This window comes from Leuresthes tenuis, unplaced genomic scaffold (assembly GCF_036924035.1).
Source record: "Leuresthes tenuis unplaced genomic scaffold, fLeuTen1.0.hap1 SCAF_4, whole genome shotgun sequence".
Classification (NCBI taxonomy): Eukaryota; Metazoa; Chordata; class Actinopteri; order Atheriniformes; family Atherinopsidae; genus Leuresthes; species Leuresthes tenuis.
This window is the reverse complement of record NW_027325358.1, coordinates 10,340,751-10,358,441: the sequence shown is the minus strand read 5'-3', so window position 1 is coordinate 10,358,441 and position 17,691 is coordinate 10,340,751. Positions and strand designations below refer to the sequence as shown.

At 39.5% G+C, this 17,691-nt stretch overlaps 1 protein-coding gene across 2 annotated transcripts; it reads right to left on the bottom strand.

Moving 5' to 3' along the window:
* Positions 1-678: 678 nt before the first annotated feature.
* On the bottom strand, positions 679-16,507 carry adra2a (adrenoceptor alpha 2A). 2 transcript variants are annotated; one of them, XR_011915360.1, is made up of 3 exons: positions 16,275-16,507; positions 12,971-13,375; positions 679-689 (listed from the first exon to the last, which is right to left on the bottom strand). XR_011915360.1 is itself a non-coding variant. In XM_072384517.1 (3 exons), the coding sequence occupies exon 3, from the start codon at positions 12,596-12,598 to the stop codon at positions 11,336-11,338; it is 1,263 nt and encodes a 420-aa protein (XP_072240618.1). In that variant the 5' UTR covers positions 12,599-12,806; positions 12,971-13,375; positions 16,275-16,503; the 3' UTR covers positions 9,162-11,335. The 2 variants fall into 2 exon arrangements, 1 of the variants encoding a protein (XP_072240618.1); XM_072384517.1 differs by lacking the exon at positions 679-689 and adding an exon at positions 9,162-12,806 and having other exon boundaries at positions 16,275-16,503.
* Between the last annotated feature and the right edge of the window lie 1,184 nt (positions 16,508-17,691).

Here is a 17,691-nt window from a genome sequence, read left to right as displayed (position 1 = left end):
AAGAGGGATAGATTTTCATGTCAGCAGAAAATAAAGTGATTGCCTGCAGTGTCTTGAACCAATCTGGATCGAACACATTTGTAAGTGAACCTTTTACATAAGTTCAATTTGGGAGATCTGTTCCCTCCTGTTTGTCCTTTTTGTTGTTTAGGCTTATCGTTCTGCTCGTCGTCTACACTTCCGTTTTCCCACTCTGTCAAACTCACCTAATTCCTAATATTGCCGTCACCTTACTTGTTCAATTATTGCCTGCTGTCTTTGTGAGCCAATCCTTCTAATTGTTATTCCTTCTGATGTCTGAGTAGCCTTGTCAAGTGTCTCTATCTTTTATCTTTGCATATTCACCACCAGCATCTCCAAGGGGGTCCTCTCTTATCTCCAGCTGATCCTAATTCATACCATGAACATCATTACATTTTATTCCATCTTTTGAATATATTTCTCTTTATGGAACAATAGCTTTTAGGTTCTTGCTCATTGCCTGAATCAGTCAAATATAATCAATTAATACTCTCTCAGCTAATCCAGAAGATTAGTTGCATTTAAAAGATAATGTTTGAAGATACAACTCAGTGCAGTACAACTGAGGGTCAGTTGTTGCTTACTCCAAAACTCTTTTGGATTTCTGATTAAAGCAGACATCTGTTCAAACAGTATCAACTTTACTCTTGAAAGACTGGTCAGTTCATCTTTCCCACAAGTAATAATATTGACTTAAGCTAAATTTACTTTGTCTGAGTAATGTGGTGGTGGTCTTCTTGGAAAATATTCTTTAATTAAGTATGTATGAGGTGGAGTTTATGCTTGCACAGAGATAATAATCTGTATAGCTGCCACTCGTTGTAGAGAAGTATTTTCGGTAATTTATCAATGCAGACAGACTTGCACTAACAGCTCGTAGCCCTCACAGATAACCCTGTGCATATAGGTTAAATGCTGCTGGGTTGAAAGCCAAACATCTCCTCATACATACATCTATGACTGTAAATGATTGACAGGCTGTTTGGAAAAGAAAGGTATTTGTGTGACCTCACACGACGATGTGAATTGTGCTTTGTTACCATAAAACATTTAAGTCTTTTAACAGAGGGTCCTCATGCTATGTTGCACCAACTTGTTTTTGCATTTGCCATGAACAAAGAATTTATGACTTTTGAAGCCATTGCAGTTTCTCTTTAAGGCTTGAAAGTAGAGGCTGAGGTGCCGGCATGGGAGCGCCATGTTATAAGAAACGTTCTCCCATTCCCATTCTTCCAGTTACTGTTGTTGTATGGTTAGATTTTGTTTTGGTAGGCTAAAAACAGTCAGTCTGTTGGATGGAGGGCAAAATAGACAGAGGGTGAGGAGAAAGAAGTTGGATCTTATTTGGAGAAATCGGATTTTGCGTAAATTCTGTTAATGAATAACATCTGATCTCCTGCAAAAACAAACCTTGCTTTTTGGCCTATTGATTAAAGTAAACATACTACAAAACAGTACTCCTAAATATATTCAGCACTGTGTTCATTTTATAGAGTCATATACGACGGTTTTATGAGTCTCTACAATGATAACAAAGATATGCCAGAATGTTTAAACTCATTAAACATATAGTTTTGTTTGTTTTTCTTACTTGCGGGGGACAGATATTTTAACCATTTGGTTGTGAAAAGGATATATACATATAATATAATATTATATTATATAAAATAAACGAGATAAATATGATTTTAGAGGCTAATGCCAAAGAGTGTGCATAAAAACTCGACCCTGAAGGGGTCCCTGCATACAAATGACAGTCTCATGATAAGTGGGGATGCAATGTGGCGTCAACTTCACATTCTCTATTCAGATGTTTGTACTGGGCAACTGGTATGAAAATTAACTGTATATTTTTTATTATGTTGTTTTCAAAGGAAAAAATCCACTCTTCTCACGTCTGCGTTTTGAGTATCTGTTATCTCCATGGTCACATCAACCCTCTCCTGATTCTCCTAACTGATATCCTTATGACTGCTGTCTACAGCCGGTAAGACACTAACTACTCATTAATACTTCACAGTTGATGTTGAACTGCACCTACTTGGTTCTATATTATTTCAGCACAGCAGACATGTTGACATGCTCCTGCTACTGATGTGTACTCAGGGACCCCCATCAATCAAAAAAACATGTTGAATGGGACCCTGACCTGATACTTGAGATTGGATCAGGACATCCCTATCTACCAAATCTTGTCATCAAGTTACTATCACACATCCAGAGAAACTGTCTCTTTAAAACTCACAAACACTTGGCCAAATTAACAAACCAGACGCTTTCATTAAGTCACCATCATTAAGAGCTGCAGCAGTGTAACAGCCCAAAGTACTCAGGTATAATCTCCTTCAAACGCCCACCGTCCTGTCCATCAGCACACTCTACACAGTCATTACAGACTCTATGGCAACCTACTTCAGCTGCCCTTTCTGCCTCACACTCACTTCACTGTTTACGTGTCACCATACAGATATTCTTCTCTGCTGTCCGTCATTCGAGGAGAGATTGGGATTTCCAGGACAAAAAGCTGAAATTGCGACTGGAGAGCACTCAACTATTTGTTTCTTCTATCTGTGATAATTACTGAGTGTTCATTGTGCTCGGGGCTAGAAATGTGTTGGATGATTTTTAATCTTCCACCTTTGATAAACACTCTTTCATAATGTGTTTTAAATCATCATTCAGCCAAAACAGAACTGGGATGACTCGTGATGGAAGTTTGGCAAATGTGTATGAAGAGTGTCCATCAGGAAAATTGTCTTTTTTCAAAATATTTATTGTGGTGCACTAATGGAGGGGGTATATTAAATCAAGCATTAACTTGATCTTGACTTCCAAAAGTCTTGGTCTTACTCTCAGCTTGGTCTTGGTAATACTGGACTTGTATACAACACTAGTTCACAGTGCTGTAAAGTTTGCCTCTATATATTAGATTATAACAAAACTACTTTTTAATAATATGTGCATTTTTTATTCTCAAGAGCTAAATGAAAGATTTCCATCTTTCATTTAGACAAGTGAATAATATCAAGAAAAACTCAATTCTCAGTTACCATTGGTGTCAGGCTGGATCTGTTGAGACCATTGCTGCTTTAATGACATAAACTGTTGTTCTGGCAGGCTACCGCTATCAGCTATCAATCTAATGCCATATAGGCATCAACTTCCTATTTTGAATTCCATGAAATCATCGGTTATAATATCCTCCAATCTAAAATGAGCATTTAGATGTGGAGAGGAGGTTCAGTCACTTCACCTGCGCAAAATGAACTCAGGCAGGTGAGCTACCTCCATTACGGTAAATAAAACGTGGAGCCTGTGTCCTGAAAGGCTGAAGTTTGTACAGTCAGCACTAACGCAACAGTCACAGCAATGAAAATCACAGTAAATGACCTGAAAACTAAATCACAAGCACAAATGCTCACCATCAACCATGCTGCACAGGTAGATGAAGCAGTGACGTCTAACCAGTGAGACGCATATGACGCATATTCCAAATTTCTTCAATTCTTCAAACTTTACGAAGAAACATTTTCTTTCAGCAGGATATGGCCAAAGGGATGTATATTTCTGTACAAAGTCTGATAACTTACACATTCAGTCTGACTTTATTTAATGTTACCTCATACCTTCCGAGAATGGAAAATTGGATTTATGTTGACACAAACTATTTGTTTGATTTAAATGCCAAACAAAGCTTCATTTTGATAATCATCCAATCCACTTTGATTTCTAACTTTCAAATACTTGGTCAATTTGGACTCTTTGATTGATAAACCATATCATTTCAGAACTGCAAGCAACATGATTATTGCACTAGAGCTAGACTTTGGCTGAGTGTTTGTAACAGAACAACATCTATGTCTCCACTTAGATTTTAGATTCTTCCTTTAAGTTTTACAGAGCAGATTAACGTGTCTTTAAACTGTAAACAGTGTTAATATTCTACCCCGGTATCTCATGGCAGGATTCGAAGAAACGTGGAAAACTCATTTAAAGACAATCTCAATATTTGATGATATCTTAGAACAAAATTAATTTTATTCTAATTTAATTATAGAATCTTAATCATTAGGAGTTACATTCATACATCCTTTGAAATGCCACTCATCATATTTCATACTTAAACTCTGTTTTTACAAAAGGCTTCTCTAATGTGAAATGTTGCTAAAATTCAGATTTACATGTAAATTGAATCAGTGAACCAATTTTGATCATTTGAAATATGTTTAATTTACAGCTTTTCTGCCATTTCCATCAGTATGACTTTTCAAACTAAATTTGAAATGATCTTGCATTCAATTCTAATTTCTAGTGTGAGTTGTGAGGCTATAGATATGTAATTTGAGAGTCTGCTATTTCAACTCACAAACGCTTATTTGCAGGTTGCTTGAACATAGAATCCCAAACCAGTGTGAATTACAACACAGGTCTAATAATCACGCTGCATAATGCTTTGTGGACTCTGGGAGGATGAGAGCTGATTGCTCTTGATCATAATGAGCTTCTGGAAAATAGATTTGTCTAGACAAATTGTTTTCCAGGGAAATTTCCAATACGCAGAGTTGTATTGTGTATCCAGTCTGACCCAGAGGGGTGACAGTTAGTCAGCCTGCCGTTAATGAGACTGGGACTCAATTTGAAATGACACCTCTGAAACACATTCTCTAACCAAAGACGAGCTGACAGCTAAGCAGACCGGACTGTTTGTAAAATATGATTCAGTAATATGTTCTCAGATGGTGTGAAGTTTAATTTAGAGGATAAGTACAGACCTCCTGTGAAGCTGCATAAAGACAGGCAAATAAAAGTAAGAGCAAACAACAGTGAGTCATCAGTGGGAATAATCATGCATATTGCAGCCACCTCGAATGGGCGGATGTCACTGAAAAAATAAAAGGCGTAGATTATAGTATGTGGGTGCCTCAGCAACCCCTCGTCATTATCATGCACTGTTCACCTCAGCCACCTACAGTACATAGACACACCCAGCCTCCCACAGCCACTTATAAGTACTCATGTTCAAGTCAAATACAACTTCATCCCTGAATGCATCCTCCAACTGGAAATGTTTGTTTTTCCCCATCTCTCTGAATGGTAGCTACGCTTAAACACCATACAAGACATGCAGGCTTGGAGACGGATGTGCACTCTAACCTGATGATCCATGGCCTGATTCCCAGAGGCAAAATGTTTGTGTGTGTGTTGGTGTGCGTGTGTGTGTGTAAGGAGAGAGGTCTGCAGACTTTTAACAGCTGGCTTTCTCCAATAGGCTGTCAGCAAGCACATCCGCCTAATGCTATCACTGCTGCGTGTTGACGTGAAAGGAAAGACGGAGAGGAACGAGAGGATGAGACGATACAAGCAAAAACATAGCAAGGTGTAACAGGCCCGGTAAACATTCAAAACAGCTCTATATTATGTAGTGATGTATAAAAATAGTGGAAAGAAATGCTAAAATGGAAGTGAAAACTGAGCTTGCATTCTATAAATATTAGTTAGCTCTTCTTTGTTTCCAGCATTGAAAAGACCTAGTATGACGTTTAGGCTGTTCCAACTCTAAAAGGGCACAAATCTGAACATCAATTGATGAGTGAAACTGCTACAGATGTCTGTGTTGTGTTGGCATTAGGTGTACAAACTAATAATAATGCAAACATCATGGTTACATTGAGTGAAAAGGCAGCTAAGGAGGCTAATATTACACTGTACAAATTAATTTATGAACATATCTATTTGAAACTGGTGTAGTGCGCATTCACGGGTCATCGTCATCCCATTCCCTGCACCCTCAGTAAACCTCCAATAAACTGACCATTCAGAAGACACTTCAGCCAGATCCTCTCATTTTCAAGAGGAGGCTTCCGCTTAAAGAAAGTTCTCCCACATTCTGAACTGATTACAAACCATTGGGAGATATAAACTGCCTAATGCTAATTTAGCTGTACACAAGAATAAGAATTAAATGGCTGGAAAAGATCTTGTCATGTCCACTTTAAACACAGTGTTACAGGAGGAAGGGCTACAAGGAAGAACTGTAACTTTTTCAATAAATTGAAAGTACTATCTTATCCAGTTGATTTACTGTATTATGGCACATTTGAAGAGTGCCTATCTTTCTTGATTATCAGATTCTTGAACTTTATTAGAAGGGGAAGAGTATGGATTTAAGGCTTCTTAATTTCCTTTTCTGGTGTAAATCAAGTTGTTTTCAGCCATGTCATCATGTTTATTTGATATTTTTTGTGTTACAAAATATATTCTGAGCAAAATCGGCCAATGGTAAGGGATTTCTGCCTTGAATCTGCAGAGCACCGCCTACAGTTTCAGAGAGGCGAGGTGAGACAGCCTGTATGTTTCACATAGAATATTAGGACCCGGCCTTGACTGCTTTCAGGATTTAGCTGTACAGCTAATGTGCCTTGATGAATGAGAGAAGCTAGCAATCTATAAAGAAAAAACAGCAGCCAGGAGAAATTGGAAATTATGCACCAGCAAGCGGTGTATATCTGATATGGCTGAGAGTGATAGAAAGTGAATACATTGCAATTCTGATGCTGCACCTTGCATGCAAGCTCATATATTTAGCTTTCTCATTTTGAGAATCGCTTGTTGGTTCAAACATGTATGGCTGAGTTAACCCTGCATTGACCAGGCAAAAGGATAGAGCAGCAGAGTCAGTGTAAACTGGGCAGCAAGTCTCAGCTACTGGTGGACAATGAAGAATGTGGGCAGGACCAGAACTGCATATTTATAGATTCTTATTCACTGAATATATAACAGCTGTTTTACTGCCATGAGAGTATTATTTTTAAAGGTAAATACTTCAAAATTCAGTTTTGATGGGCACACTCTGGTTTTAAGGGAATTAATAACTGCATGTTTTCATGCATAAAAGTTTAACTCATCTCCAAAAGGCCTGACGTTACAGATTAAATATGATTTTCAACACTTTAAACTGGTTAATTCATTACTTTGATTAGAGATCTGAGCTCACACGTGACTTTAACCAAGGCCTCGTTGACTTTCTGAGAAAAAACAAATGTTTCACATTTGCAAAAGTTGCCTTGTATTTTAAAGATTAAGATAATGTGTGATGCCCACAAAGGTGGAAACAAGCGAGAAAATGGTAGAGCATTTTCAGGAAGCGGTTTCCTCAGTTTGTTATCTAATTAATAAAATTAAAGTTTACTAGAAAGGTGGAGATCCTGCTCAGTGCTCAAAGACCAAGAACACTTTCCAAGAGAACTGCCTGCAAGAGTCCTGAAAATGTTTATTAAAACTCCTGTTTGACCACGAAGAAGGATGCAGGGATGGGGCACTGTTTTACTGTTCAGCCACAAATGCAGAAACATGTTCCTCATGGAATCATGTGATCAGCCCACAAGACTCCATGAGTCTTGTGGGCTGATCACATGATTCCATGGGCTGATGAAGTTTAAAAAACTAATTTCTGCAATGGGCAAAAACATGTTTGAGGAAAACAGAGACAAGGACTTCGGGAAAAGAACAATTCTCCACTGTTCCAGTGGCACTGGGAAACAAGTTAATGGTACAGGTAAGACTGGACTGAATTATATATCAGTAAATTCTGGAAACAAACTGTGAAAAAGAAGTAGGTAGACAACAGTAAAATAGCTCTAAATGTGCCTCAAAATCCACAGTTGACAGGAAACAAACTTTGTGGATGGATTTAAAGGAGCGGTGCATTTCATGGCAAACAATCTCAAAGAACTGGAAAAACTTTACAGGTAAACTGTGTAAAAATCTGAACTGAGTCTCTTAGTTTGTTACAAAAAGGATAAATAACCTGTTAGAATGTCCTTAGGTTATGATCATGCAGGATGCCATAACTTTTGCTTCAAGACCAAGAAAAAAACATGCGTCATCTTCTATTCACTCAGCTATTTGTGGTGAGATGAACTTTGAAACTTTTCATGCCAATGTGCGTGCGATTCCATCACAGTAAATTTCCTCAGGGAGCAGAAACATTTTGAGAAACTCAGGATCTACAAACCCAGTTTCCAGAAAAGTGAGAGAATTTTCTGAAATGCAATAAAACTTTCAATCTTTCATATGTAAATTTGTTTTAACCTTTAATTATTTTTATTTGGACACATTATTATCAGTGTCTTCATTGAGCAACTTCATTGTAGGTAAGAAATATAAACAAACTTAAAATTCTATGCCAGCAGCGGACTGAAGAAAAGTTTAGTTAGGCAAATAAGAAAAACTTAACAAGTAACACTGTTCTGGAAGATCAGCAGGTCAGTTAGTGACAGGTGAGGGTGTCAGGATTGGCTATAAAAGAAGAATCAACCAAAGGCTTACTCTTTCAAAGCAATGATGGAGCATGACTCACTATTTTGTGCAAAATTCAGTCAGATAATAAACTACATATTCCAAAGAAATTATTCAGTGCAAGATTCCAAAGAACTTTGGTCCTTTAGCATCTGTAGTGCAGATTTATTTTGAAAAGAGAGTTCGGGGAAATCTCACTCCTTAACGATCAAGTATGGAAGCCACTGTTGGATGTGTGTGAGCTTCAAGCACTCAGACCGCACTGCGTGAGAGCCACATGGACTCATGAGTACCTTTAAAAAAACATTTTCCTTCAACACAGTTCATTGCTGCATAAAGAAATCTAACCTGAAACTCTATTACGAAGGAAGAAGCGATACATCAATATTCTGCAGAAACAACAAAGGGATCTCTGAGGATGAGCTTATCTCTGAGAAGAAAACTGTGGACACATGATGTGCGGTCAGATGAATCCACATTTTCAGCTGTTATTGGGTAAAATACTGCAGTCTGGTTCTTTGTGCCAAAGAAGAGAAAAGACCACACCGGCTGTTATCACTAAAAGGTGTCAAATCCAGCATCTATAATGGTATGGGCTTGAATAAGGTCTATAACATAAATGTCTTGCATATATGTGAAGGTACCACAAATAAAGAAGCTAATTTTTACATTTTGAAAATACATACTTTTGTGGGGAGGTCTGTGGTTATTTCAGAAGAATAATACCAGACCTCATTCTACACGACACTGTGTGTGCATGCTTGACTGCCTGCAGTCCAGAGCTTTCTCCTGCTGAAAATGTATGGAGCATCATGAAGAGGTAAAAGACAAGAACAACCACAGATTGTTGAGCATCTGAAATCTTTAATTCAGCAAGAACCAACATAGATTGCTCTTATCAACTCAGTTACCAAACAATTAGAAAATGTAAATAAAATTAAGATTGATGTAACACAATGGTAAACATGTTTCAGTATCAACTTATTGATATGTGCTAAATACAATGAATTTTGTATGACAGCAATACAAATCTTTTTGTTGCACATGAGTTTTTCTTATAATTAAAAAAAAATCCACAAGTTTGGGGGGGAATAGGGTTTACAGATTAAGTTTAGCTGACTAACACAAAAGGTTATTTTTGGAACCTGGTAAACTTTTGAGGTGGGATGTCACACTGTTATCCACAGTCCATTTTTTAAAAACACGCTACTGCTGATGTGGTTCGTCTGTAGTTTGTTTTCTATAATGTAGTCTAAGTTGCTCAAGAGGCTGAAGGACTGTCGATGAAGGCTTGGCTTTGATGTTCATTCTTGGAAAACCTGGAAATTTCACAGAATTTGCGAAGCTCTCATACAGCTGTGGATCAGTTTGTTTAATCTTATCCAGGGGTTGTAAATCAAATTACAATGCTACAGGGGGGTTGACCCCTGGGAAAATTACAAATATTAGTTCTTGGAAAATGAATGTTCCAGTTTCATTAGACATCCTTCTAGTTATAGTTTTTTCCCTCTTTTAAATATTAAAAAACAACATCCAAAGGTCTCACATAGAAAATTCCCCTTTAATACAGACTGAACGTTTTGTATCAGCATGACTGACTAAGAACTTGTCCGTCCGGTGGGAGCTCACTCCCTCTGTTTATATGTGCAGCAAATACTCATGCACATTCTCACACTCACACACTCTCCCCCTGCACTTACACATTTTATAAACATGCAGGAAAATACTCCACCAGCTCAATGTGAGTGTACATTGAGCTCTTCAGAATGAGGTACTAGGCTGGCTGAACTCTCCCAGAGGGACCATTTAGTTTTCTGAGGATTCTGCTGTTCAGCTTCTTCACCAACTGTCAAAAGTATTGCATTTACATACTCTTCGTCTGCAGGGAGAACATGTGGTCTTTGTATTCAACGGGCAGAAGATGGCCAGATCCTTTGTGTTCTACACTTTTTCCTCTGAACTTTGTAGAGGGAACACAGTGAAAAGGGTCAGACAAGGACCAGTCAATCAGGTTCTGGTTTGACAGGCTTTGTCTCTCTGCTTAATGACGCATAACACAAAACAGCAAATGAACCGCTACTTTTCCACTTCACTGTGCCTCACATTACATTATCATTATAGTTGATTCATAAACTGCCTGGAATCTGAGGCAAACTCACACTCACAGGAAAAAGATTAGAAATGTAATTCAATTTGGGAAATCTGACATCTCAGATAAAAAAATAAAAAAAACATCTTATCACAAACATGACTAATCTGGACACCAAAACAACATTTGCACATGTTCTGTTCAGGCTCATTAAGAGCTGAGCTCCTCGTTTGGCTTTCACAAAGGTCAAATTCAACGGGCCAGTGAATTGGCTCCTATCTTTTGGAGTCTTCAGTTAACTGTACAAGAGGACACTTTGCGCCAGTGCTTTCACGCCGTCACAGGGGTTGCAGGAAATATCTGTTCAGATTGGGAAGCCTCCCTAAACAAATTCTGAGAGCAAATTCTGGCTTTTCTGTCAGTGACTACAGCTGCCTCTCCCCCATTGTTCTCACCATTGTGTGTTCGTGCAAGTATGTCGTTAGCAATTTGATATTTCATATGGATCCTTGGGACCATTTCAGTAAATGGGCTTTATTTGTTTTTAAAGAGTCTGCATTTTTACCACAAGATATCTTCGTCATCATTATAATCACTGTATCATACAAAACAGCACAAGACTGTACCCATAACAATGGAAACAGACAAATACTCACAGATCAGTTTGTACAACATACAAATTCAATACATATCATGGACTTCACTTTGTTTCTTTAATAAAAAAATGCAGTTACACTGAAAGCATGTTCTCACTGTGGTGTTTTGTGTTCAGCTGTGGTTGGTGGATACTTTGAAAAGACGATGCTGCACATAAAGCTCCTCCTGATCATTTACATCCAGAGCTTTCACAAACTGCTGGTCCATGTACGATAGGCAATATGTTCTACAACACATGTACTATATTGTAAAAAATAAGTAAATGAAGAGTCATACGTATCTTCTGGTGTCCCTCCTGCAAAGTATCTTTTTGAACGACCTCCTAAAGTCGTTGTTGAAGATGGTGTAAATTATGGGGTTCAGTGCACTGTTGCAGTAGCCAAACCAGAAGAAGAACTTAAACAGGGTATTAGGCACAGAGCAGTGCTCGCAGAGCGTCTTCAGCATGTATGTAAAGAAAAAGGGAAACCAGCAGATGACAAACGCTCCAATGACCACAGCCAGGACGAATGTGAAGCGTTTTTCCCGGTTCTGGCGGCCCTTCCAGAGGCTGCCTTTGGTGTTTTGCATCCGCTTTTGAATGTCAGCATCCCCTGGCTTGATTTGGCTCAGTCTGTTTTTTCCCTTGTTTACTTTCTTTTTAATGGAGCATGGATTGTTCACTTTGTGGTCAGAAGAGGATGACTCCTCAATGTCCACCCCGTTGACCTCACCTTTCTCCTTATATGCTCCCCCTTCTCCTCTCACTCCCTCCTTCAGCTCAATGTCCCCTTCGCCGTTCAGCTTCTCATGGCAGAGGCGATTTTCGGCGTCACCCACACCATTCTCCTTTAGTTTGGCAACAGCAGTGGCTGCTGACTTTGATAGATCTGTCTGCTTACGGTCTCCAGGTGGCGCCCGTGTCCTCTTTTTGGCAATTTGGTAGATCCGGACATAGACCAGCACCATGATGATGCAGGGCAGGAAGAAGGAGCCAATGCAAGAGGAGATGACATACCATTTAACATCATTGATCTTACACACAGGGATTTTCTCACTATTCTCTTTCTCCATGGTGATCAGAGGTGGGAAAGAGATAACGGCAGCAATGACCCACACAATGAAGATGATGCACTTGATGCGGCGTGGCGTCCTCTTGAGGTTGTACTCGATGGCCTGTGTGATAGACCAGTAGCGGTCCAAGCTGATAGCACAGAGGTGAGCGATGGAGGCAGTGCAGAAAAGAACATCAAGGGCAAGATAGATCTCACACCACACCTCACCGAAGAACCAGTATCCCATGAGCTCATTGGCCAAAGAGAATGGCATCACAAGAGTTGCCACCAAAATGTCAGCCGATGCCAGAGACACTAAGAATAAGTTCTGTGGAGCCCGCAAGGCCCGGCTTGTACAGACTGCTATGACCACCAGCACGTTACCAAACACTATGAGCAGGATCATAATCCCCACCAGCACAGAGAGTGGCAGAGCTACCTGGAGGCTGTAAGTGGTCATGTTTGGAAAAGTCTGGTTGGTCACATTGTCAGACTCCATTGGAGCAGATTGGCCCACCTCCTGTGTGAGTTCACCAGAGGTTAACAAATATCATCCAACAGGACAGAACAGAACTAATATCTCACAGCGTGACTGAGAAAAGAAGGGACTGAATCAGTCCTCTGAGGCTTTCCCAGATTTTTCCTTTTCATCGTGAACTGCCTCCTCAGGGATGAGCCCTTATTTTTTACTAAGGCTGTTAGTTCATCTGAAAAAATGGCAACAAGAGGGAGGGGAAAAGGACATTCTTCAATGCTTTAATTTGTATTTTCTTCTCTTTGTATCATATCATTCAAATTATTACTAATGATTAGCTCAGATTCTGGGTAAGCATTTCAAAATGGAAAAAAAAAAAAAATCAGAAAATCCTACCTGAGACAAAGAGCGGTGACACGACCTCGCCAGAGCCTGAGACGCACGGACACTGAAAAACTGTGTGCGCGTAACTTCTTTAGGCGAATCAATAGGAAGCAAAGAAGATCCATGTGTCGGATGAAGCTTTTCCTCTGCGTCTCCTCTCTCTCCCCTCACAATGATCTCTGCGCCTTATCTAGTTGAGCTCAGTAGCGGACCTAATAGAGCACTAATCACGTTATCCCGGGCGCTGCCGTGCTTCTGTCTGTGTGTGGAGTTTCTCTCCTCACTGTTAACCAGTGCGCCACTCCCTCTCCTTATAGCCCGCACGCTGCAAAAAGTGTCCCACTCGCCGGGTCACTGTGCGTCCGCAGAGTGTCAACACTGGCATCCTGCCATGCCATGTTTGTCTAGCAACATCAGCTGTAGTGTGTTGCATGAAGGAATCACAGGAAGGAAAGATGAACAGGAGTGAATCATTTGCACCCACAATAATAATAATAATTCTAAAAAAACAAATGCACACAAGTGACAGTACTGGTGCAGACACTAAGGTATGTGTGTTGTGAAAAATAAAAGGTACACATGCAGCCAAATGTGGTCTTAAATAAAAATAACGAAATAGCTTGTTGTAACAACAATATAACGATAAGAATAAGCTGTGTTTAATGCACACCATGGAAACTTAAAAGCCTAGAACAAAAGTAAACTAATATCAAAACTGTACTGCACTACTTTGCAAATTTCATTTGTTTCCTTAAGAATAAGTATTGTGGTTTTTTTTCTATTGCTAAAACATATTTCTTGAAATTGTATGTAAATTTCCAAAAGCTCTGCACTTAACTCTAAAACTTCCAACTTCCAGGTCCAAACCAAACTCTCTGCTCAAAACCAATCTTGTCAAAAACCCAAACTTTGCCTCCGTTAATAACGCAAAAGCCCTAAAAAATGCATAAGAAGAAGTCTCATAATCAGGGAACATCGATTTCATAACTCTAGAATCAGGAATCTGCAATGTTACTTATGATTCTTGCCCTTAAGAGACAACTTTCATGATGAGAACAAAGACATTTGTACATTTTTATTTCTTTATGTACTCCACACAATAACATTTCAAACCAATATACTTTAAAGTAGAAATCTAATTTTAAAAAAAAACCTCAAAGAGAGGAAAACAGAATCCCCATCTCTTTTTCTTAGCTTTCTCTCTTCCTTCTCCTCACTATCATTCTGGATCTCTTGTTCCAAAGAACAGTTTTGTCTCTCATTGTTTCTAACTCAATGATTGGGTTCTAATTAAGTTTAAAGTGTGCTAATTTGAGTCAAGAATATTGACTGCTGGTCCTTCTTAAGTGAGTGCCTGTTGTAGGTGATACATGCTGATCTATGAGGGGATCTGAGTGTGGACTTTCTGCAATAACACAGCAGATTCATCTGTCTAAACAGTGGAATAGTGTCTGATAGTGTGTTTGGGATTTTCACCTTATGAGCCATATATTAGTAGGTAAACAATCATAAAAACCGTAACAACAGGACCTATTTGGACAGACATTTTTTGCAGTGCAGCTGCTAGATTTTGTTGCTAAGCAGCAGCCAGAACCACACCATGTGGAAATCAACAGAGGCATTTCATTACTTTTTCCAAACTTCAACTATTTAACCATCTCTTAGAACCCATGTGGACAACACCGACCTTTGACTGATTTGCAGGTTTCTGGATCCTATTTCCACGAACGACACACCTGGTGAACCTGCTCTGGTGTTTACGAATGTGAGTTGGAAGCACTGAAGCAGGAAGGTGCAGGAGCTCATTCATCTTCACTGTGAAGAGTCAGGACAGAATCCAGAGCAGCCTGCAAGGCAGCCAGAGGTCATCTGTGACACTTTTTACAGTCGTTGATAGAGAATTGCAAGGTTTTATGAAGCTAAGCCCGATTGTTTCAGTATTTACCTTGAATTCTGCAAAACGGTTGACCTGATGTTTGAAGTCAAATATTTAACTTAACCGAACACCTGCCTTAACCGGCCCAGCGGTGTCGTGCCCGATCATATTTGGCTGTCAAACAAATTCCTTATTTACTTTGTCCACAAAACAGAGATGTAGCAGGTGATGGTTGACATGCGACGGCTTCAGTGAACAAACTTTTAAGCTTATCAGCGTATCATTCATGTTATTAGCATTTTATTTCCTTGAGCCAGAAAAAAGGAAGATTGTTATGGAAATGCAATAACTCACTTCATTCAAGGTAAGCTAAAGAAAAAATGGACCAGACTCAGTAAATAATTCCCTGTAATCCCTATATAGACCAGTGAGCAGTGCTGACCATCATGTCATTGGGGTCATCAGGTGGGAACCTTCTTTCATCAGTGTTTCGTCTAGTTGGGCCCACGACACCTGCAGGAGGCTGTGATCACTGGCGTCTCAGTCACTCCCCTAATGCCAGCCATCGCTGCTCCTCACACCACAACAACCATCTTTTTTTTTCCACAACCACAAGCTACCCCAGCCTCTCACCAACTGCACACCAGTCATAGCGGGGTGGGGATACAAACCCTGGTTCGGATAGGGGGTAGAAATAGAAGAGGTAAAGATAAGTAGGAATGGGATTCAAAACCTGGCTTGGGTTGGGGGTAATGAAAGTAAAGAGGGTGCCAGAGGTAGAGGCAGGACAAGAAACACTAGCAGATTCAGGAAACATAATGGAAATTCAGTAACTCACTAATAAACTACAAAACTTGTTCTTTTTTTCTTTTGAATTTATTTAGAAAAATAAAACCTTTAAAGCTAGTGTTTCAAACACCATCAAGGTCTTGACGATGAGGAAAAAGCTAAAAAAAATGAAAACATGCTAATTTATACTGCCTGCACATGGTAAGCTACAGCTTGTGGCATGGTTTCCATGGTTTCAGGGAGCAGAGAGGCCTAAATAAGATTGCAAACAGCCAAAAAGGGCAAAATCTCAGTGACAGAAGCTATCAGTGACCTTCCACTCCTTCATTAATGTACTTCTCTTTGGCATCAAGCGATAGCAGATGCAAAGATTAGTGTACAGTTTGCATAATTTGATAAAAACAAAAAATATCTTTTAGCACAAAGTACATATTTGGCACCACAGGGACAATCTTCAAGACTTTTTAACTTGTATCATTTAATACAAAATGAGACTGAGGATGTATGATAATGAAAATAAGGCTAACTATTACTGGTAAGTGTTACTAAAATAATCATTCATGAGCAGACAAGCACACACAATGAATAATTGGATAAATGCACAATAACTTGCTAATTTTATACACACTAAGTCCCCTCTCCTTCACTTACATTTGATCCACTGGGGTTTTTGTTATGGTCCAGTCTCCAAGAGTCTCCTCAAAACTGGAGCGCCTTGTTACCACGAAGGCTCTGCCAAATTTGTTCCACTTCTGTGCAAATTTTAAAATAACTGATAGAGGGCGACTTACAGGGAGATTCATGAAAAATATGTGGGAGGACACAAAAGCATCATAAAGACCTTGACTCCAATTGTGAGCGGTGCTGTGTGACTGCTGCTTTATGCTGCCACTCATACAGCCCTGAAATGTAACGGGAGCCCGATGACTCTCAACATCGGAGTGTGTGTGTGTATATATAGCTATTTCAAGTACATATCATGTACATATCAATTAAATCTGAGGTTAGAAAACCAAAAGATCACATCAAATCTTCAGTTCAGTTTAATCCCCCATAAAAAGTCCTCCATTTAGCCTCTGAAGTATAGTTTTACTTTTTTTCAATCTTGTCAAATGCATAATTTTTATACAAAATGTTGTTGTTTTATTTAACACATACATCATTTCCAAAATATTATTTTAGACCTTTTGAAAATGAAAATGAAACTAAAAGGAAAGTACATTGCCTAGTTTGTAAAGCATTTTAGTCAGTCAAGCGTGCAAAAAGCTTCAGAAATGAAGAGTGACAGTTCCAATTATAATCCATTATTCGTTTTGGACACTGTTTATTCCATTCTCACAAGTGAAATTGTAATTTTTTTTCCAGCCACTGTGACAGCAACTCTTCTTTGGAGCAGGAGAGGTATGAGCGTGACGTCTCTCACACCTGTTACCACAGAAACGGAAGCGTGTCACGCGGTGACCCTGTCCCCGCGGCCAGGATAATTGATACAAATGCACTGTTTCAGTTTTTAATGGATTATTAGACGTGCAATTACCTGTGTGATGATCCGCTGTTGGAGCCGTAAACCCACAGATTGTTTCACCAATATGTGGAAGGTTTGTAACTGAGCTCAGTAAACATTCAAAGCGCCCACATGTTACACGGTGTTACCGCATTTACAGGGTTTCTTTCAGCCATGTATTCCGTCTGTCCAGACAGGTGAAAGTTGGAGCAGTCGGTTTGTGGATAAACACTGTGCCGCGGCGCTGGTTCACGCATGAGGGCGCAGACAAAGCGCATGGACACAGTGACACCTGTCGTCTCCTGCCAGAGCCTCCCGACCTCAGGGAGACAACTCCGTGGGAAGAGAAAAAAAAAGTTAAAAAAGCGCACTAGAAGGTGTGGAGGTGAAAGTCAGTGGGCTCGAGATTTTCTCTTCGTTTGTGGTCCAGGTACAATGGTGAGAACAGAGAGCTCTGCAAATGCACGCAGTTCAGTAAAGGTGAGGTGGTTGTTTGACGCAAGGCTGACTTTTACGTGTTGTTACAGGTTCCGTGCCTGTGAAAAGGTCGTAGTATTATTTAAG